Source organism: Jaculus jaculus, chromosome 2 (assembly GCF_020740685.1).
Source record: "Jaculus jaculus isolate mJacJac1 chromosome 2, mJacJac1.mat.Y.cur, whole genome shotgun sequence".
Taxonomy (NCBI): Eukaryota; Metazoa; Chordata; class Mammalia; order Rodentia; family Dipodidae; genus Jaculus; species Jaculus jaculus.
The window spans coordinates 19,117,123-19,138,717 of NC_059103.1; the positions used below are offsets into that span (position 1 = coordinate 19,117,123).

General features: G+C 49.4%; 1 protein-coding gene and 1 non-coding gene across 2 annotated transcripts; one reads left to right on the top strand and one right to left on the bottom strand.

Annotated features, from left to right (window-relative positions):
- Positions 1-872: 872 nt before the first annotated feature.
- LOC123459154 lies at positions 873-1,006 on the bottom strand. Its single transcript, XR_006636062.1, has one exon. It is a non-coding gene; the product is annotated as a small nucleolar RNA SNORA33 (small nucleolar RNA).
- A 2,117-nt stretch (positions 1,007-3,123) lies between these two features.
- On the top strand, positions 3,124-21,337 carry Asl (argininosuccinate lyase). Its single transcript, XM_045144476.1, has 17 exons — positions 3,124-3,221; positions 3,373-3,427; positions 11,246-11,440; positions 12,004-12,087; positions 13,011-13,067; positions 13,190-13,287; positions 16,157-16,234; positions 16,345-16,422; positions 17,176-17,228; positions 17,498-17,560; positions 18,531-18,645; positions 18,825-18,909; positions 19,013-19,072; positions 19,314-19,397; positions 20,432-20,512; positions 20,658-20,764; positions 20,879-21,337. The coding sequence occupies exons 2-17, from the start codon at positions 3,416-3,418 to the stop codon at positions 21,021-21,023; spliced, it is 1,395 nt and encodes a 464-aa protein (XP_045000411.1). The 5' UTR covers positions 3,124-3,221; positions 3,373-3,415; the 3' UTR covers positions 21,024-21,337.
- The last annotated feature ends 258 nt before the right edge of the window (positions 21,338-21,595 follow it).

The following is a 21,595-nucleotide window of genomic DNA, read 5'->3' on the forward strand; positions in this document are numbered from 1 at the left end:
TTCACTGTGTAGCCTCATGTTGGCCTCAGACTCACAGTGATCCTTCCACCTCTCCCAGAGCTGGGACTAAAGGTAAGCACCACCCTGCCTGGCCTTTGCCAGACTTATTTCTACCCCAAGGACTGGATGTCATGTGAGATTCAGTAATGATTCTGTTAGCCAGTTAATTAGCTGTTAATTTGGTCCCTTAGGTACTTGGCTCTTAGAGAACTCTCCAGACAGATGTTATCTTTGTCCTGAGACTGATGGATTCAGCTTCCAGCTCTCTCACTTCCTTTTTTTTTTTTTTTTTTTTTGTTTTTCGAGGTAGGGTCTCACTCTGGTCCAGGCTGACCTGGAATTAACTCTGTCATCTTAGGATGGCCTTGAACTCATGGCAATCCTCCTACCTCTGCCTCCCGAGTGCTGGGATTAAAGGCGTGCACCACCACGCCCGGCTTCTCTCACTTCCTATCTGAGTGTCTTTGAACAAGTTTCCTATTCTCCCCTAGACTCTTTCCTCACCTTAAAATGAGAGTAATTATAAGGAGTGGTTGCATGGGTCTAGGGAGATTTTTTTTTTTTCTTGTAGGCTAATCTGAAATTCTCTATGGAGTCTCAGGGTGGCCTTGAACTCATGGAGATCCTCTTACCTCTGCCTCCTGAGTGCTGGGACTAAAGGTGTGCACCACCACACCCATCTCTAAGGAGATTTTCAGTATGGAGTTTTGTTTGTTGTTTTTGTTTTTGTTTTTCAAGGTAGGGTTTTGCTCTAGCCCAGGCTGACCTGGAATTCATTGTGTAGTCTCAGGCTGGCCTTGAACTCACAGCAATCCTCCTACTCCTGCCACAGGAGTGCTGGGAGTGAAGGGTTAGGTCACCACATCCAGCTCTATTGTAGCCATTTTGAAGGAACTTAATGACAATGGCATCGTTTGTCCTTAAAGCTTATAAAATGTCATCACTATTGACTGCTGCTTCTAAATTTCTGTAGAACATTCAGATAAACAGATTAATTGGCTGTCTTATATTTGTATTTTATTATACACTAAACATCTCAATAAAGCCAATATATCTCATTTAAAATTAAGTGTGTGCTGTATATTGTATGTTTACCAAGTTAATTAGAGTTATCTTGGCTTTTGGGACAGGGCTGGCCTAAAACTGACTATAACCAGGCTGACCTAAAGCTCACAGCACCTCTGTCTCAAACTCCCAAGTGCAGGGATTGCAAGTGTGAGTCACCACACCTGATATGGCAGTTTGAATGTATAGCCTCCATAGACTCAGGTGTTTTATTAATGTTTGTAACTTACATTTCCAGCCACCTGGCTGGAAGAGGTGTCTCTGGGTCCAACACTAAGGAGTGTTTGGGGGCAGACCCAAATTCCAGCCTCAACCTCTGCCTCCCAAATTCTGGGATTAAAGGTGTGTACCACCATGCCCCACTAAAATATTTATTGCAGTCCTACTTGGTGTTAATCACACCTCCGCAGCATCTGTCTCCTCTCCTCCCTTCTTTTTCTTTGTTTTTTTGTGGGAGGAAATGTCTCACACTAGCTCAGGCTGACCTGGGATTCACTATGTAATGTACTATGTAATGAACTCATGGTGATCCTCCTACCTCTGCCTCCCCAGTGCTGTGATTAAAGGCACGCACTACCACACCCGGCTTTTTCTTTCTTTTTTTTTGGTAGGGTCTAGATCTAGTCCAGGCTGGCATAGAATTTACTAAGTAATCTCAGGCTGACCTAGAACTCACAGCAATAGTACTACTTCTGCCTCCTGAGTGCTGGGATTAAGGGTGTGCACCACCACGCTTGACTATATTTTTTAATTTTAAAAATAGTTTTATGTATTTGCAAGGATATATATATATATAGCACATGTGTGTGTATGGGCATACCAGGGTCTCTTGTCACTGCAAAGGAATGTCAGATGCTTGCACCACTTTTTGCATATTGCTTTACCTGGGAAATTGAACCCAGGTCAGCAGGCTTTGCAAACAGTTACCTTTAGCTGTCTCAGCTCCTCTTTTAAAATATTTTACTTTTTCCTTTGTTTTCTCAAGGTAGGGTCTCAGTCTAGCCCAGGCTGACCTGGAATTCACTATGTAGTCTCAGGGTGGCCTTGAACTGATGATGATCCTCCTACCTCTGCCTCCAGAGTGCTGGGATTAAAGGCATGCGCCACCACGCCTGACATTTTTTACTTTTATTTCTTTTCTGTGTATGTGTGTGTGTGTGTCTGATGTATATGTGTTTGCAGGTTGCAGGTGAGTGTGCACATGTGTGCACGTGCATGTGAAGGCCATATGTCAAGATAGGATGTCTTGGGCTGTAGAAATGGCTTAGCGGTTGAGGTACTTGCCTGCAAAGCCAAAGTACCCAGGTTCAATTCCCCAGGACCCACGTAAGCCAGATGCACAAGGTAGTACATGCATATGGAGTTGGTCTTCAGTGGCTGGAGGTCCTAGTGCGCCCATTCTCATTCTCTCTCTGAAAAATAGGATGTCTTCATCAATCGCTCTATACCTTGTTTTCAAGGTCTCACTCTAGGCCAGGCTGACCTGGAACTCACTCTGAAGTTCCAGGCTGGTGTTGAACTCACGGAGCTCCTCCTCTGCCTCCGGAATGCTGGGATTAGAGGCATGTGCCACCACCACGCCAAACTCCAGTACTCTGTACCCACAGAGCAATCTCCCAAGTGCTTCCCACTCTGTGTCTCTCTCTTTTTGCACTCAAGCCCAGGCTGACCTGGAACTCCAACCGCGGATCTTCCTACCTCTGCCTCCCAAGTGCTGGGATTAAAGGCGTGCGTCACCACGCCGCGTTTGGTTTCCAACTCTTAATCCTCCTGCCTCAGCCTCCCAAATGCTGAGATCACAGGCATGAGCCACCGCACATGATTCACACGTGTCCTAGAATAACTTTTCCAGCAATTCTCTTGCCTCCGCCTCCCGAGCGCTGGGATGACACGCCCAGCTGTCGGCACCCACGCCCAGCTGTTGTCACCCGTGCCTGGGTGTCGGTACACCCAAGCGCGGACACTCTGCGAGCCCCTAACCTCCCCGAGGCTCGGCCGGACTCGGCCCCGCCCACAGACGGATTGGAGCGCGAGGCCACGCCCACACCGCTTGATTGGCGCGTCGCCGTCAAGAGACCCGGACAAGCCGCCGACGCCATCCGGGCCAGAAGAGACCCGTCCGAAGCTGGCGACAGACCTCCGGCGTGGCCAGGCTGGTGAGTGGGATCACGGACCGGGCAGCGCAGGGGACATCGGGGGCCCTGGGCGCTGCCCACGTTCTGGGCTGCGCTCGTGCTCCAGCTCCGAGATGACCGTGCCCGGGGGACCTTCATGGGCCAAAGTGGTCAGTCCGGTCTTGTCTTCCAGACCCGCAGGACCGAGGCTCCTAGAGAAGGAGGATCCGCCCAACATGGCATCGGAGGTGAGTGGGACTTCGGGCTTGCAAACAAGTGAGGAAGCCAGACCTAGTACTTGTCCTCGCTGGCTCCTAGCATCTTAACGAGGATGCACTGGTGTCCCCATCACGGTCTGCCCACTGGACACTCCCTGGTGGCCCGTTTGACAAACCCACCAGCCCCTGGGAGTGGGGTGCTATACCTGGCTTTTTGTTTGTTTATTTGTTTTGGGGGACAATCTCTTACTCTTAGCCTAAACTTACTTGGAATTCATTCTGTAGCTCAGGTTGGCCTTGAACTCACAGAGATCCTCTATCTATCTTAACCTCCAGAGTTCTGGGACTCTCTGTGTTCTTTTGATATAGGCCCTTGCTCTGGAACTCACCCAGGCTGGCTTTAGTTTACTTTTAAATTATTTAATTTATTGTTTATTTTCAAGGAGAGAGAGAAAGAGAATAAGAGTGAACAGGTGATCTAGAACCTCTTGCCACTGCAAACGAACTCCAGTTGCATGCACCACTTTGTGAATCTGGCTTTATGTGGGTCCTGGGAAATTGAACTCAGGCCATCAGACTTTGCAAGCAAATGCCTTTAACTGCTGAGCCATCTCTCCAGCCCCAGGCTGGCTTTAAACTCACAGCAGTCCTCCTTAACAGGTCTCTGGAGTGTTACTGGTGTCCCCTCATCTTCTCAGTCCCGACCATGTAGAGACCCTTCTGCCACAACAGTTTGCCCCTGTGAATAGTTTACATACGGCTATGAAGATGGCTCAGTAGGTAAAAATGCTGGCTGGGCAAGGCATGGTGACACACACCTTTAATCCCAGCACTTGGGAAATAGAGGCAGGAGGATCGCTGTGAGTTCAAGGCCACCCTGAGACTACATAGTGAATTCCAGGTCAGCCTGGGCTAGAATGAGACCCTACTTCAAAAAAAAAAAAAAAAAAGTGCTGGCTATGCAAACCTGATAACCAGAGTTCAGATCCCCAGAGAATCCAGGCACAGATAGCACCTGTTTGTGTAATTCCAAGTGCCTGCAGCAATGGGAGACAGAGTCAGGAAAATCCTGAAGTTCCCAGGCGAGCTAGTCTGCATTTGTAGCAGCAAACAAGAGAGACCTGTTTCCTCATAAAATGTGAGGATCGACACCTTGAGATTGCACTCTGGCCTTCACATGCACACCATGGCATACACACACCCATGCACACACACCTCAGCTTACACATGCACATGCGCACACATACACACAGCCATACAACACACTGTGTTCAGTCACCAAAGTGTTCCAGTCCTCCTATAATAAGGAAAGAGCTAGGAGGTAAGGACCTCTCTCTGTGTCTCCAGTGACCTCACAGGGGTCAAGGGCCCGATCTCTTCTGTGTCATTGTCCCCTCCTTTTCTTCAGATCAGGGACTTTTAGCTTCTCTTCGTGACCATGTCTACCAAGACACAGGTACAGGTTCCTTCCTTGGACTTCAGTTAATTTATCTAACAAACAAACATGACAGGTGTTGGGCTTCATCTGTAAGGTACTGAGATCACGAGCTCATTGCTTTGAGGTTTTCAGGTAAAAGGGGCTATTAGGGAATAGCTACCTAGGTGCCAGTCCTTTCTGGCCCTCATTAGCTGGTGAGTCACCCTCCCCCTTTCTTTCTCCCTCCCCCACCCCTCACCAATTCTTCTGAATAAACAGGCTAAGATGGCCTGTCCTAGCAGCTGGGTCATGTGGTAGAGGGCCAGGAGCAAGGCCTGGACTATGGAACCGAACACACTTGGTTTTCATGCCAGAGTTAACCTGCCTGAACCTCTTTGCTCATTTGTAAAGTAGGTATAACAGTGTGAACAGCACAAAGGCAAACTTACCTTTATTTTATTTTATTTTTTGGGGGGGGGCTCATGCTTCCCAGGAGTAGGCCTTGTGCATGCTAGGCAAGTGGGTAAGTGCTGTATTACTGAACTACATCCCTGATGTATATGAAACTGCATTGGGTTCCCAGGCAATATAAGGCCAAGAAATAAATGGTGGCTAACTGGGACAGTTATCTTTTTTTGTTTGTGTGTGGTATGGGTGCACGTGTATATACATGTTCATACATATGTATGTGCATGTACATGTAGAGACTCTCCACCTTATTTGAGACAGGGTCTCTTCCCAAACCGATTTGTCTAGACTAGCTAGCCAGTGTAGCCTGGAGAGCCTCCTGGTGCACATTGCCTCCCGGGATTTTATGTGGGTGCTGGCAATCTGAACTCAGGTTCCCATACTTGCATGGGAAACAGTTTTCCCACTGAGCTATCTCTTCAGCTTCTCCCACCCTTCTTTGCATAGTCAGGCTGGCCTCAGCTCCTCTTTCTCTTGCCTGTATCTGCCGAGTGCTGGGATGATAGGTGTGGGTGTCCTAGCTAGCTAAGAGTAACTCTGATTCTTACCTTCTGCATTCTAAGGTGGTTGTTGCTCATTCAGCCCAGCCTGACTCTGTGCCCCTGGCCTGGAGCAATGACCTCCACTGCACTGGGCCCTGCCCTCTCTCAGTGACCAGCTGGAGGCACCTCACTCTCACCTGCTGAGATCTTTTCAAAAGTCTCTCAGAGCTGGGCATGGTGGGGCACCCTCTAATTCCAGCATTTGAGAGGCTGATGCAGAAGGACCATACGTTTGAGGCCAAACCTGGACAATATACTGCATTTCAGGCTAGACTGAACTACATTTGAGACCCTGTCTTGACAAGCAAAAACAGTTAGGAGTGTAGTTCAGTAGACGAATGGCTGCCTAGCATGCACAGGGCCTTAGGCATGGAAAGAAAGCCCAGGCATTGTGGCTCACTCCCTTGGTCTCAGAACTTGGAAAGCTGACTGTGGATCATTGTGAGTTCAAGACCAGCCTGGGCTACAGAGTAAGTTCTAGGTCAGCCTAGGCTAGAATGTGACCTTGCCTCAAAGAACCAAAAAGAACAAAAAAAGAAAGAAAGAGGAGAAAGAGGGCTAGAGAGATAGCTTGGTGATTAAAGGCTCATGGTTACAAAGCCTACCAGCTGGGGTTCAGCTACCAGATGCCAAAAGCCAGATGCAAAAGTGGTACATTTATCGGGCATTTTGTAGCAGCAAGAGACATGGCATACACATAAATAAGATATAGATATATAGAGATATAGATATATAGAGATATAGAGATGTAGAGATATAGATATAGATATTAGTTTTTCAAGGTAGGATTTCATTCTGGTCGAAGCTGACCTAGAATAGTTCACTATGTAGTCTCAGGGTGGCCTCGAACTCACAATGATCCTTCTACCTCTGACTTCTGAGTACTGGGCTTAAAGGCATGTGCCTCCATGCCCGGTTTATATATATAAATTTAAGGAAGAAGAAAACCTGCTAGTGAGGCCAGATCTTGGTCCCCAAGCAAAATGACACCTCTTTACTCAGGAATCAGCCGGGCTCCAGGTGACCTCATCTTGCCCTAAGTCATCCTGTGGGTTAGTACTAATTGTTTTGGCTGCAGCCTCGCTTGTTAAATAGTTGTTATTACTGACATGCACAGTGGCCAAAAGCTTGTCAAGGGAGGTGTGTCAGGCTCCCTCCCAGATCTCCCCCGGCAGGCTCCCAGCTAGCTTCCTGTTCTGAGTGGCTACCCTGGCCCTCTGACCCCAGGGGTAGGCTCCAGGGCCCCACGTGGTGCCTTGGTGGAGATCCAGTATTGCTGGGGCAGCTGAAGGGTAGGTGTGGGCCTGCTTCCAAGGCTCGGTGGGGGGTGGTGATGGAAGCTGCTGCATGTCCTATTGGGTCAGAGTTCTTCGGCAGCAGGATTGAACACTGAAGGGTTAGTTCACAGCCTGGAACCAGAGCATGGGGAAGGACCCCTGTGGTACCCAGAGGAACCAGGAGTAGAGATAGATAAAGCATCCTTTGAAACAGCTAGCATGTCAGTCCTCACTGAGGGCCAGGAACTGTGCTATACATGCTCTTTGCAATTTTTTCTTGTGTGTGTGTGTGTGATTATAAAAAAAATCCCATGGTAATTCCCCCTCTCACCCCCCCCCCACTTTCCCCTTTGAAATTCCATTCTCCATCATATTACCTCCCCATCTCAATCATTGTACTTACATATATACAATATCAACCTATTAAGTACCTTCCTCCCTTCCTTTCTCTTCCCTTTATGTCTCCTTTTTAACTAACTGGCCTCTGCTACTAAGTATTTTCATTCTCACTCAGAAGCCCAATCATCTGTAGCTACTATCCACATATGAGAGAGAACATGTGGCACTTGGCTTTCTGGGTCCAAAAAATTTTTTTAACACTTTCCATGATTATAAAAAATATCCCATGGTAATGCCCTCCCTCCCCCTACTTTCCTCTTTGAAACTGCATTCTCCATCATATCCCCTCCCCCTCTCAATTAGTCTTTCTTTTATTTTCATGTCATGATCTTTTCTTATGATGGTCTTGTGTAGGAAGTGTCAGGCACTGTGAGATCATGGATATCCAGGCCATTTTGTGTCTAGAGGAGCATGTTGTAAGGAGTCCTACCCTTCCTTTGGCTCTTACATTCTTTCCTCCACTTCTTCCACAATAGACCCTGAGCCTTGGAAAGTGTGATAGAGATACTGCAGTGCTGAGCACTCCTGTCACTTCTTTCCAGCACCATGATACCTTCTGAATCATCCCAAAGTCACTGCTATCTGAAAAGAGAAGATTCTCTATCAAAAGTGAGAGTAGCATTAATATAAGGGTATGAACAATAAGAGAAGTGCTTACTGGCAGTTTGATAAGCATAGTGTATACATTTAGCCAGGCAGCAGCAGACGTTACACCCCTAGGGATCATGACTACCCCTGTTGTAAGTTTTCAGTATCAGGGATGTATTCCCTCCGATGGAGCGGGCCTCCAGTCCAATTAGAGGGCAGTTGGTTTCCACCATAACAGACATGCCACTATTGCACCTGTTGGCTCATATGGCCTGGCTGGCCAAATATAAGACTTGTAGTGTCCACTGTTGAGTATCTTCACTGGTGATTTCTCTCTCTCCCATTGAACTGCATACAGAATGGCTTCTTCCAGCGTTCTGTCAGCTGGTCTACATGGAGGAGGTTATCAGCTCAGTTCCAGCAGGATTTCTCAGTGGCCTTGCAGCCCAAGTATGTGGAGTCTTGCAATTTTTTTTTTTTTTTTGTTGTTTTGTTTTGTTTTTAAGTAGTGTCTCACTCTAGCCCAGGTTGACCTGGAATTCGCTATGTAGTCTCAGAGTGGCCTTGAACTCATGATGATTCTCCTATCTCTGCCTCCCAAGTGCTGGGATTTAAGGTGTGTGCCACCACACCCAGCATAAATAGTATCTAACTGAATGCTCATAGCAAGCTTATCACATAGGTAGTGTTATTCCTGCTTTATGGAGATGAAACTCTGAGGTTTCAGGAAGGTTTGTAATAAGGGCTGAGGAGATAGCTCAGTGAATAAAGTGCTTGCCTCCCAAGCATGAGAACCTGAGTTGTATCCCCAGAACTGCTACGTGTCAAGACTGGGCATGTAGCTCAGTCGGTAGAGTACTTGCCCAGCATGCATGAAGCCTTGGGTTCCATCCCCAGCCTAAATAAATCATATGCAGTGATTCATGCCTATGATCCCAGAACTCAGGAGGTAGAGGCAGGAGGATGAGAAGTTCAAGGTCATCCTCATCTACATACCAAATTTGAGATAGTCTGGGCTCATGGCTACATGAGATCCTGTCTCAAAATAATAACAGTAGGGTTGGAGAGATGGCTTAACGGTTAAGCGCTTGTCTGTAAAGCCTAAGGACCCTGGTTTGAGGCTCCATTCCCCAGGACCCAAAGTTAGCCAGATGCACAAGGGTGTGCACATGTCTAGAGTTCGTTTGCAGTGGCTGGAGGCCCTGGCGCACCCATTCTCTCTCTCTATCTGCCTCTTTCTCTCTCTCTCTCTCTCTCTCTCTCTCTCTGTCACTTTCAAATAAATAAAATAAACAAAAAAATTAAAAAAAGAAAAATAATAACAATAAATGCTAGGTGTGGTGTTACTCATCTGTTAGTCCCATCTCTGGGGAGGTGGAGACAGGAGGATTCCTGGGGCTCACTGGCCACTTTAGCTAATTAGTGTGCTCCAGGCCAATGAGAGACCTTGTCTCAAAAAAAAAAAAAAAAAGGTTGACAAGAGTTCTTGAGTATGATTCGAAATGTTGAAACCTAGTTAATTCTAGGTCAGCCTGGACCAGAGTGAGACTCTACCTCGAAAAACCAAAAAAAAAAAAAAAAAAGAAAAGAAAAGAAAAGAAACCTGGCCTCCACATGCAAATGCACACACAGACCCATGCACACACACAAACTTATACACATGCATTGAAAATGAAAGAACTAGACTGGAGGGATGGCTTAGCAAAGCTAAAAGGACCCACATTCAACTCCCCAGGACCTACGTAAGCCAGATGTATATAAGGTGGCACGTGCCTCTGGAGTCTGTTTGCAGTGGAGAGAGGCCCTGGCATGCCCATTTTCAATCTCTTTCTCTCTCTGTCTTTCCATCTCTCTATTTCCCTCTCTCTCAAATAATTTTTTTTTTTTTTTAGTCTTTCCATTTTTCGAGGTAGGGTCTTTCTCTAGACCAGGCTGACTTGGAATTCACTATGTAGTCTCAGGGTGGCCTTGAACTCATGGCAATCCTCCTACCTCTGCCTCCTGAGTGCTGGGATTAAAGGCCTGTACCATCATGCCCAGCTAATCATTTCTTTCTCCCTTTCTTTCTTTCTTTCTTTCTTTCTTTCTTTCTTTCTTTCTTTCTTTCTTTCTTTCTTTCTTTCTTTCATTCTTGATTATTAAGATGATTTACTATTGTTATTATTTGTCTTAACAACTTCCATGATTATAAACAATATTCCATGGCAATGTCCTCTGTCCCCCCACTTTCCCCTTTGAAACTCCATTCTCCATCATATCCCCTCCCCCTCTCAGTCTCTCTTTTATTTTGATGTCATCATCTTTTCCTCCTATTATGATGGTCTTGTGCAGGTAGTGTCAGGCACTGTGAGGTCATGGATATCCAGGCCATTTTATATATGGGTGGAGTACGTTGTAAGGAGTCCTACCCTTCCTTTGGCTCGTACATTCTTTCTGCCACCTCTTCCACAATAGACCCCGAGCCTTGGGCTAGAGCTAGCTAGGGCTACCTCAAAAAAATCCTGGAAAACAAACAAACAAAAAACACATTATGTTTGCTTATTTGCCAGGTCTGGTAGTACAGGCCTGTAATCCCAGCTACTTAGGAGGTTGAAGCAGGAGGACAAATTCAAGGCCTATGGGGGCCTCAGAGTGACCAGTGTCAGCCTGTCTCAAAATAAAAGATGGGAGCCAGGCGTGGTGGCACACACCTTTAATCCCAGCACTCAGGAGGCAGAGGTATGAGGATCACTGTGAGTTCGAGGCCACCCTGAGACAACATAGTTAATACCAGGTCAGCCTGGGCCAGAGTGAGGCCCTACCTTGGAAAACCCAAAAAGTAAAGTTAAAAAAAAGAAAAGAAAAGAGGGGCTGATTTTATATATGCATGTGTGTGTGTGTGTGTGTGTGTGTGTGTGTATTATAATGATTCATACATATACATACATACATACATACATACATACATACATACATACATATATATATACACACACACATACATATATCTGCTCACGCTCTGGGTTCCTGATTCTCTGAGTCTTAGTTCCTTATCCATCCACCTAGTGAGAATAATTCTGTCCAGTGGCTCCTGTTGGTATGTCTCCTATGAGTGCTTTTATGAGACTCTGTTCTGGAGGCTGGACATGGGATTGATTGTTCCTGCTCTCTTCACCAGAGTGGGAAGCTATGGGGTGGCCGGTTTGTGGGGGCCGTGGACCCCATCATGGAGAAGTTCAACTCATCCATCACCTATGACCGGCACCTATGGGAGGTGGACGTGCAGGGCAGCAAGGCCTACAGCAGGGGCCTCGAGAAGGCGGGGCTCCTCACCAAGGCTGAGATGGACCGGATACTGCAAGGCCTGGACAAGGTACTCTCCATGTCCCAAACCCCACTCTAGATCCCTTTTTGGGGGGACCCCTGCTCCTACCAAATCCCTGAGTGCATTTCACTTTAGTTTCCCTCCTTGATTCCTGCTCCTAAGCCACCCCACCCCCCAAATCCCTCACTGGAGGATTCTATATAAGAGCTCTACAGCTGAGCCCTTAACTGGGGAATTCTAGGCAAGTACCCTTCTGTTGAGCCATGGCCCCAGACCCTTATTGGCAGATTCAAAGCCAGCACTGTATCTCTGAGCCACCCCTAACTCTCACATCCTGGTGTACAAATTACAGTATTACACACTTGTTTTATCTTATAGTAATTATATGAATAGAGAAGTGCTCTATAGTGAGTGTCTTTGTTTGTCTTAATGAACGCTGTCACCTCTATGACTCATGGCAGACGTGGTTTGGGCCTGAAATACTTCCTCAGGGATGGAGGCTGTAGCCTAGCTTTTGTACAAGGGCAGAGAATAAAGGAGGACCAGGGCAGGAACCCTCTCGGCTACTGACGTCTGTTCGCTGATCCCCTGGGTGATGCCAATTCCTACAGGTTGCTGAAGAGTGGGCCCAGGGCACTTTCAAACTGCACCCCAATGATGAGGATATCCATACGGCCAATGAGCGGCGCCTAAAGGTACAGCTTCCCTCTCTGCCTCCCTGGCCTCCACTTTGCCTTGGTCCACTTAGCATCGTTGGCAGAGCAGAAATGGTGACAGGTACCTGGGCATGAAGGGAAGACCACAGGGCTGGCAAGAACCCCTGCCTAGCCTAGGGTTGCCCCTGTAGGAATTCGGGATTGATTGGAGTGACATGAGAAATACAATAGAGGAAGAAAGCCAGCACATATTATTCTTTACGGAGGGCAGCAGCTCTCCTGGGATGGATCTACTGCCCTTGAACATGGGAGAGATTAGAGATAGAAAGGGTGAGGGATGGGGGGAGTCTTTGGGAATGAAGAATGAGGGGAAGGTGAGGACTAATTGCCTGCCCAGGTAGCCTGATTTATAGCTCTTGATGCTGGGTGTTTGAGCAATAAGCTTGCTTTGTAACATATATCTCTTATATTATGGTCCAGGAAAGTTCTGTTGTTGTTTTGTTTTTGTTTTTGTTTTTGTTTTTGTTTTGAGGTAGGGACTCACACTAGCCCAGGCTGACCTGGAATTCACTGTGTAGTGTCAGGCTGGCCTCAAACTCATGGCAATCCTCCTACCTCTGCGTCCCGAGTGCTGGGATTAAAGGCGTGCGCCACCATTCCCAGCTGGGTCCAAGAAAGTTTTTTTTTTTCTTTTTTGGTGTTTTGAAGTAGGGTCTCACTCTGGTCTAGGCTGACTGGAATTCACTATGTAGTCTCAGGGTGGCCTCGAACTCACAGTGATCCTCCTACCTCTGCCTCCTGAGTGCTGGGATTAAAGGTGTGCACGCCACCACGCCTGGCTTTCAGGAAAGTTTTATGGTCCACCGAGGTCAGTGGCCCAAGGTCAGTGGTTCATTAACCCTTGAACCCCCACTGGGAGGTGGGCACACAGTCCCTCACCTCGTGCCTTCCTCCTCCCCCAGGAGCTCATCGGTGAGACGGCCGGGAAGCTGCACACAGGGCGCAGTCGGAATGACCAGGTGCCACCAGCTCTTTCACCCCCTGCTGTGACCTTGCCAGCTCTGGGGAGCCCTCTGAGCTCTGAGTCCCTAGGGAAGGAACATGTTCCCTTCCCTGAGTGTCTCCTCCCACCGCTGCACAGGTTGTTACAGACCTCAGGCTGTGGATGCGCCAGACCTGTTCAAAGCTCTCCGCTCTCCTCTGGGCCCTCATCAAAACTATGGTGGACCGGGCAGAGGCGTGAGTCCCCTGGGGAACAGAGATGACCACCAGCGTAGCCAGGTTCTGCTCTCCTCTGAGCACCATACCCGGGTGATAGGAATGAACAGACTTGGGGGAGAGGGGCGGGCTCAGGGGTACCGGGCGGGCTTAGATCTCCTGAAGTAATACAGAGCCGAAAGGAGTGGAGCGCATCTGTATCCCTGCCTTAGGTCAGCTTAGGTCAGAGGGCAGGGAAAACACTGGCCCTCTGAGGATCTCAGGAGACGATAGTACCAAGCCAAGACCCAAATGCCCAAGGAAAGGGCCTGGCTGAGCCTGGAGAAGGTAGAATGGCCCCTCAGCTTAAGACCATCCTATGCCCCTGTTGCAGTCCGGTTCGTACTGCTGGTAGAAATCACCCAACCAAGAGCAGCTTCTGGGAAAAAGGGGTTTATTTTGGCTTACAGGCTCGAGGGGAAGCTCCACGATGGCAGGGGGAAACAATGGCATGAGCAGAGGGTGGACATCACCCCCTGGCCAACATAAGGTAGACAATAGCAACAGGAGAGTGTGCCAAACACTGGCAAGGAGAAACTGGCTATAACACCCATAAGCCCACTCCCAACAATACAATCCCTCCAGGAGGGGTTAATTCCCAAATCTCCATCAGCTGGAAACCCAGCATTCAGAACACCTAGGCTTATGGGGGACACCCGAATCAAACCACCACAGCCCCCATCCCCACCACACACAGAAGGCAGAGACCAAGACTGCCTCTGCAAGCTTCTCGGCTCTGTTGTCCTCAGGACTGGCTTTGTCCCCTGCGGAACTGGCCAAAAAAGCCACAGAAAGTTCCATAGATGGCATCAGAGTCAGGGGTGACCCCTCTGTCCTAATTCCCTGTGCGTTTCCATTTCATAGACCTTATCTGCTGGGAATGGGATACAAGGGCATATGAATGAGGGTGACCTGCTGGGAAGAACAGGGGATAAGGCTAATGATTTAGAGTGGGGTTTGTTTTTTATTGGCATTGTATGCTTGTGTGTGTATAATGTATAGTGTATACACATGTGCATGTGACCGTGCTCCCTGGTGCTTAGAGGTCAGGGGAGAATGCTGGGTGATCATCCTTTAGTGATCATCCACTTCTTTTTTTGAGATTGAATTTCTCTCTCTCTTTCTGAGAGGAGCTGTATACTTTTTGTTTTATTTTGTTGAGGTAGGGTGTCTCTCCAGCCCAGGCTGACCTGGAATTCACTATGTAGTCTCAGGCTGGCCTCGAACTCACAGCATGCCTCCTACTTCAGCCTCCCAAGCACGGGGATTAAAGGTGTGTGCCACCATGCCCAGCTAGAGCTATAATTTTTTTTTAATTTTTTATTTATTTCCTTAGAGAGAGAAAGACAAAGACACACACAGAGAGAAATGCAGATAGAAAGAGAGAGAGAGATTGGGTGTGCCAGGGCTTTCAGCCACTATAAACTCCTGATGCATGTGCTGCCTTGTGCATCTGGCTTTATGTGGGTCCTGGGGAACTAAAACTATGTCCTTTGGTTTTGCAGGCAAGTACCTTAACTGTTAAGCCATCTCTCCAGCCCTGGCGCTTTCTTTCTTTTTTTTTTTCTTCTAGTCCAGGCTGACCTGGAATTCACTGTGTAGTCTCAGGGTGGCCTTGAACTCACAGTGATCCTCCTACCTCTGCCTCCTGAGTGCTGGGATTAAAGGTGTACACTATCACACCTGTTAAGACCTGTAAGACCCAGTCATTCTCTGGTCTCCAGTCCCCACAAGACTGGAGTTATAGGTATGTATGGTCATACCAACCTGTTTATGTGAGTTCTGAAGAATCAGAGCCAGGCTTGGTGGTTCATGCCTTTAATCCCAGCACTTGGAAGACAGAGGTAGGAGAATTTCTGTGAGTTTGAGGCCTGTTTGGGACTACAGAGTGAATTCCAGGTCAGCCTGGAAAAGAAAGAGACCCTACCTTGGAAAAACAAAAACAAAAACAAAAACAAAAACAAAAGCAAACAAGAAAGAATCAAACTCAGGTATTCTCAATAACTTTTCAGAAAAAACTTTTTTTTTTAGTTGTTTTTAATGGAGTAATGAGTATTCTAAAATCAAATGCAGTGATGGTTATACATTAAGGGTAGCCTGGAACTCCCTATATAGTCTAGGGTGGCCTCCAACTTTTGGCAATACTCCTGCAACAAGGTTTTTTTTTTAATGTTTTTATTTATTTATTTGACAGAGAGTAAGAGGGAGAGAGAGAAAAAATGGGTGTGCCAGGGCCTCCAGCTGCTGCAGACAAATTCCAGTTGCATGTGTCCCCTTGTGCATCTGGCTAACGTGGGTTGTGGAGAATCAAACCTGGGTCCTTTGGCTTTGCAGGCAAACACCTTAGCGCTAAGCCATCCCTCCAGCCCTGTTTTTGTTTTTTGTTTTGTTTTTTAATTTGCAAGCAGAGAGAAAGAGAGAGAGAAGAGAGACAGGGGAGAATAGGTGTACCAGGGCCTCCAACCACTTCAAACAAACTCCAGATGCACGCACCACTTTGTGCATTTGGCTTTACATGGGTACTGGTGAATTGAACCTGGGTCATTAGGCTTTGCAGGTAAGCACCTTAACCATTTAGCAATCGCTCCAGCCCTGCCTCAGCTTCTTAAACATTGAGATTACAGATATTTGCCATCATTCCCTGCCTGGTCTAGTCATTTGATCTTACTACGGGCTTTTTTTCCATTAAGACCTTTTTGTCCTCAGGTGATCACTGGGTCTTTTAGGCAGGCAGAGTCCTGTTTTCCCCTGAAATGGCCCAAGCCTGTAGGGTTCCAAGTGTCAGAGGCAATCCTTTGCTATCCCTGCCTGTCCCCAGCACCTCAGGGCTGCTCTTTCCCTCCCTCTACAGGGAACGGGACATTCTCTTCCCAGGATACACACATCTGCAGAGGGCTCAGCCAATCCGATGGAGCCATTGGATCCTGAGGTGAGCAATGTGGAGTGGGGTCATTGTGAAGGGGCAGGGGCCCTGTGTAGGGGTCATGATGGAGGGGAGAACCCCAGACACCCTGACCCTCCAGCCCTGGCTTCCCACAGTCATGCCGTGGCGCTGACTCGAGACTCCGAGAGGCTGCTGGAAGTTCAGAAGCGTATCAATGTCCTGCCCCTGGGGAGGTAAGCCAGACTGTAGAGTCCCCAAGGCCTGACGGGAGATCGGGGTGGGACATTGTCATACAGTCGGTTTGACTCTCAGGGACTGACCAAAGGAGAGAAGTTATCTAATTAGCCAAAGGCAGGGTCCTAGGGAGATGGCTCTGTGGGTAAGGACCTGAGGTCAGATGTCAGCACCCACATGAAAGGCAGACATGATGGCACGTGCTTGTGATGCATGCCATGTAATGCACTGGGGAGGCAGCCGGGAGGATCCTGGGGCTTGCTGGCTAGCTAGTCTAGCACAATCATTGAGCTTCAGGATCACTGAGAGAGCTTGCCTCAAAGAATAAAATGGAAAGCAATGGAGGACACCTAATGTCAACTTCTGGCCTTCACAGGCCTGTACACCATGTGCGCATGCATTCTGCACACACACATGAACATGCATGTGTACACATACATACACATACAAAATTAAAAAAACCTGTAAGACTGAATTAGCCAGGAGGAGAACCCTGCCTGTCTCCCAGTGCTCTCTAACACAGAGACAACCAAGTGCACAAATGTGTCTGAGCCAAGCCAGCCCTCTCCAGGGTCCTCCCAGATACCCGTGGCCCATCATTTTTCCTGCATGGGGAAACGTATTCTGGGCACCCCAGCTGGCTAGGCCAGGAAAGGGATTGAGAAACTACTGCTTGGTTTTGGTTATCCGTGTGTGCGTGGCACTGTATGGCACCCAGAGCCTCAGTCACTATGAATTCCCTGTCTGTACAGCGGCGCCATCGCAGGCAATCCTTTGGGTGTGGACCGGGAGCTGCTTCGGGCAGGTAAGGTACCCCACCCATTCACCCTGCTGCTGCCACCCTCAGCCCCTGGGAAGAGTCGTTCACTTACTATATATGGGTGTTGAAGTTACTGGGGTCACCCTGGCAAGAGTGCCCAGTGCTATTGAAACATAGTATTCCTGCTATTCTGCAAATAGTACAGAGACCTCTTCCCCACCTCCTGCCTCTCCTTCATCCTTGTTCCTAGGGGGAGGTAGCTGGACCTTGTCTTTGACCTCCAGCCCAGCCCCCTCTCCTCCCCACATTTCCAGAACTGAACTTTGGGGCCATCACTCTCAACAGCATGGATGCCACCAGTGAGAGAGACTTTGTGGGTAAGAAGTGGGAGGCCAGGGCTAGGGGCGTGGCTTAGCTGGTAGGGTGCTTGCGCGTATGTACCAAACCCCGATACAGTCCTCAGCCCAGCATCAACCAGGCATGGTAGTGTGTTCTTGGAATCCCAGTGTCTAGGAGGTGGAGGCAAGAGGATCAGAAGCTCAGGGTCAGGCTCTGCCACATACCGAGTTGAAGGCCAGCTTGGGCTCCATCTTGAAAAATAAAAAGTGGGAGCTGGGCGTGGTGGCACATGCCTTGAATCCCAGCACTCGGGAGGCAGAGATAGGAGGATCGCCAGGAGTTCAAGGCCACCCTGAGACTACGTAGTGAATTCCAGGAATGCCTGAGCTACAAGGAGACCCTACCTCAAAATAAATAGATAGATAGATAGATAGATAGATAGATAGATAGATAGATAGATAAAAAGTGGGGCTGGAAAGATGCACTTGCCTACAAAACTTAGTAACCCAAGTCCAATTCCCCAGCACCCATGGAAAGCCAGGTGCATAAAAGGGGTGCAATGCATCTGGAGTTTGAGTGGCTGGAGGCCCTGACATGTCCATTCTCTCTCTGTCTCCCTACTTACAAATATTTATTTATTTATTTATTTATTTATTTATTTATTTATTTATTTATTTGAGAGAAAGAGACAGAGAACAGACAACCTAGGGGAAAAAAAAACCAAAAAACGAAAACCTTGGGGAGATAACTTGGTAGTTTAGTCGATAAGGTAGATAGATGACTTGCAAGTGTGCGGGCCTGAGGTCAATCCCCAGAACCCATGTTAAAAAGATGTCAGAGTGGGAATCCAAGCCCAGTCCCTTGCACTGTTCCCACCACTGCCCCACAACGCCATCATCTCTCCAGTCTCCTCCCACCCCCTGTATGGTCTGCCTGGAGCTCATGGGGTGGGGAATCCAGAGCGGCCTGGTGACCCCGAGATCCTGCTGTCCCTTACCTCCTATCTAGCCGAGTTCCTGTTCTGGGCTTCTCTGTGTATGACCCACCTCAGCAGGATGGCGGAGGATCTCATCCTCTATGGCACCAAGGAGTTCAGTTTTGTGCAGCTCTCAGATGCCTACAGGTAAGTTCAGCACTACCACCTGCCCTGCCCCGCCCCTGTTCCCTCTGGGATGCCCCTCTCCCCCTGCCACTCCACCCCACCCTTGCCCAGGCTCCCCAGTGTGCTGCTGGGACCTGTCTGGCCCCTGCCATCAGGCCAGCCAAGGGACAGGCCGACCCCTCAGTCCTCTCTGTCCCCAGCACCGGAAGCAGTCTGATGCCCCAGAAGAAAAACCCAGACAGCTTGGAGCTGATCCGCAGCAAGGCGGGGCGAGTGTTTGGGCGGGTGAGCCGGGCAGAGTGGGGGGCAAGGCCTCCAGGCTGACCCAGTGGGGTCTTGGGGGACTTCATGGTGGGATCTGGGCTCCTCAGCCTCACTTTTCCTACAGTGTGCTGGGCTCCTCATGACCCTGAAGGGACTCCCAAGTACCTACAACAAGGACTTACAGGTACAAGCTTGGGGGTGGTTGTGAGGGTACCTTCTGACTACACCACATACCAGTTTGGGGGGCTCTCACACACCTATCAGAGCCCCCTCCCCATGCTATGCACACAGCCCTGTGGCCACTCTCAGATCTCTACTGCTCCTGGTGGAGAGAGAGCTGCTAAGCCTTCTCAATGGAGGACAGTGGAAGGTCTCAGGAGGGTAGAGCTGTTGGGCCCTCACCTGCTCTCTGCCTCCCGTCCCAGGAGGACAAGGAAGCTGTGTTTGAAGTGTCTGAGACCATGAGCGCCGTCCTTCAAGTGGCCACAGGTGTCATCTCAACACTGCAGGCAAGACTCACCCTTCCCTACCTCACCTGCCTCTTCTCTCGCAGCCCTTAGACGTGGGTGGGCGTGCTGGGCAGCTGTTTGAAGAGGAGGCTGTGTGGAGCTGGGTGGCCTGGGGTTGGAAGGTCAGCTTCCAAAACCACCTGCCGCAGAATCGAGGTGGGTTAGACTGCAGAGACTTAGGTTCTGTCTTTCGGCCGGAGCAGGAATTGGTCTTTCTATGTAGCCCAAGCTGGCCTTCAACTCAAGATCCTCCTGCCTTATGGTGCTGGGACTATAGGGATAAGCTGCTTCTCCTTCTCTTCTCTTCTCTCCTTTCCTTTTTTTTTTTTTTTTTTTTTTTTTTGAGGTAGGGTCTCACTGTAGCCCAAGTTGACCTGGAACTCACTATGTAGTCTCAGGCTGGCCTCGAACTCACGGCGATCCTCCTACCTCTGCCTCCCGAGAGCTGGGATTCAAGGTGTGCACGATCATACCCAGCTCCTTTCCTTTTCTTTCCCTCTCCAGGCAGGATTGATGCATGTTTGAGGCCAGCCTGGTCCACACAGCAAGCTCCAGGCAGGCCTAAGCTACAGGGTACTAAGAGCCTGGTTCAAAATAACAAAAACCAAGGCTGGGCATGCAGCTCAGTTTGTAGGGTAGCTTGCCAAGTGTGCATGAAGCCCAGGGTTAGATTCCCCAGCACCGCCTGTCTTCACAGCACCCAGGAAGTGCAGGCAGGAGAATCAGGAGCTCAAGGTCCATCCTGGGCTATATAGTAAGTTCAAAGCCTGCCAGGGCTATCATGAGACCTTATCTCAAAAACAACAATGAACCCTCCAAGTTGGGGGTGTAGCTCAGTGTTAGAGCAATGGCTTGGTTTGGACTCTGAGCACAGGAGAGTGATGAGGTGATTGTGGGATCGGAGCTGGATGAGTGAAAGGACTTTCTCAGGTCGGGGGCGGGAGGGCAACCTGGAGCAGGCCCTGGTCCTAGTGCCAACGGCTTTAGGTTCTGAGGTCCACAGAGCTCACTTCTTGCCCGGGCCACGTCCCCAGATTCACCGTGAAAACATGGCACAGGCGCTCAGCCCCGACATGCTGGCCACCGACCTCGCCTACTACTTGGTCCGCAAAGGGGTGAGTAAAGCACGGGGTGGGGGGCGCAGAAAGACACAGGTTGAGAGTCCTCCAAGCTGGCCATGGCCCGTTCACTGGCCCCCAGAGCAGAACAGCAGAGGGTGATGCTCTTATCAGCATTACCCGCCTCTGCCTCTGTGCCCAGATGCCATTCCGCCAGGCCCACGAGGCCTCGGGGAAAGCTGTGTTCATGGCTGAGACCAAAGGAGTCGCCCTCAACCAGCTGTCGCTGCAAGAGCTGCAGACCATCAGGTACGCTTTCTCCTCCTCCTTCCTCTTCGCCCGCCTCCCGGAAGTGATGCCTGGATGGGTGCTGGAGGCTGGGGTGTCCTGCCCATCCTGACCCATCTTCTGTTTTCTTCCCAGTCCCCTCTTCTCGGGCGACGTGAGCCGCGTGTGGGACTACGGGCACAGCGTGGAGCAGTACGGTGCCCTGGGTGGCACCGCGCGCTCCAGCGTCGACTGGCAGATCAGCCAAGTGCGGGCACTGCTGCAGGCCCAGCAGTCCTAGATCCTTCCCCCCAAAGCCTGTTCCCAAATAAAAAGGGTCACAGAGGGGGCTGCCACGTATTTCCTGCCGAGGCCTGTCTCCCTGGTGGGTGGGCTGGGGGGTCTTTATTGAGCTGGCCAGTGGCCGACCTCCAGGAAGTGGAAATGCCGGTGATAAGATGGGGAAGGAAGGAGTGGCTCTCATCAGGGCCCCTGCCCCGCGGAGGCCCCACACCTTCCTTACTATACCTGGTCAGTGACCTGCCTGGGGAGTCCTGAATAAAATGGGGGTCTTCGTAACCTTGGGTTAGCTCATCCCGCTTAGCATTTCCTGGATTCCCCTTGACTTCATTGTCCACTTCTTTAACCAGCGGCCCCCCCCATCTCCAGTAATGCATGCATCATTCAAGTCAGGCCTAGTGGGGCACACCAGTAATCCTGCCACTTGAACTGAAGCAGGAGGATTGCAAGTTAACGGCCACTTTTCCTGCATAGGGAGACTTTGTCTTAACAAAAAGCAGACATGGTGGTGGTCCACACATTCAGGAGGCTGAGGTAGGGGGATCATTGGGAGTCCAAGGCCAGCCTGGGGCT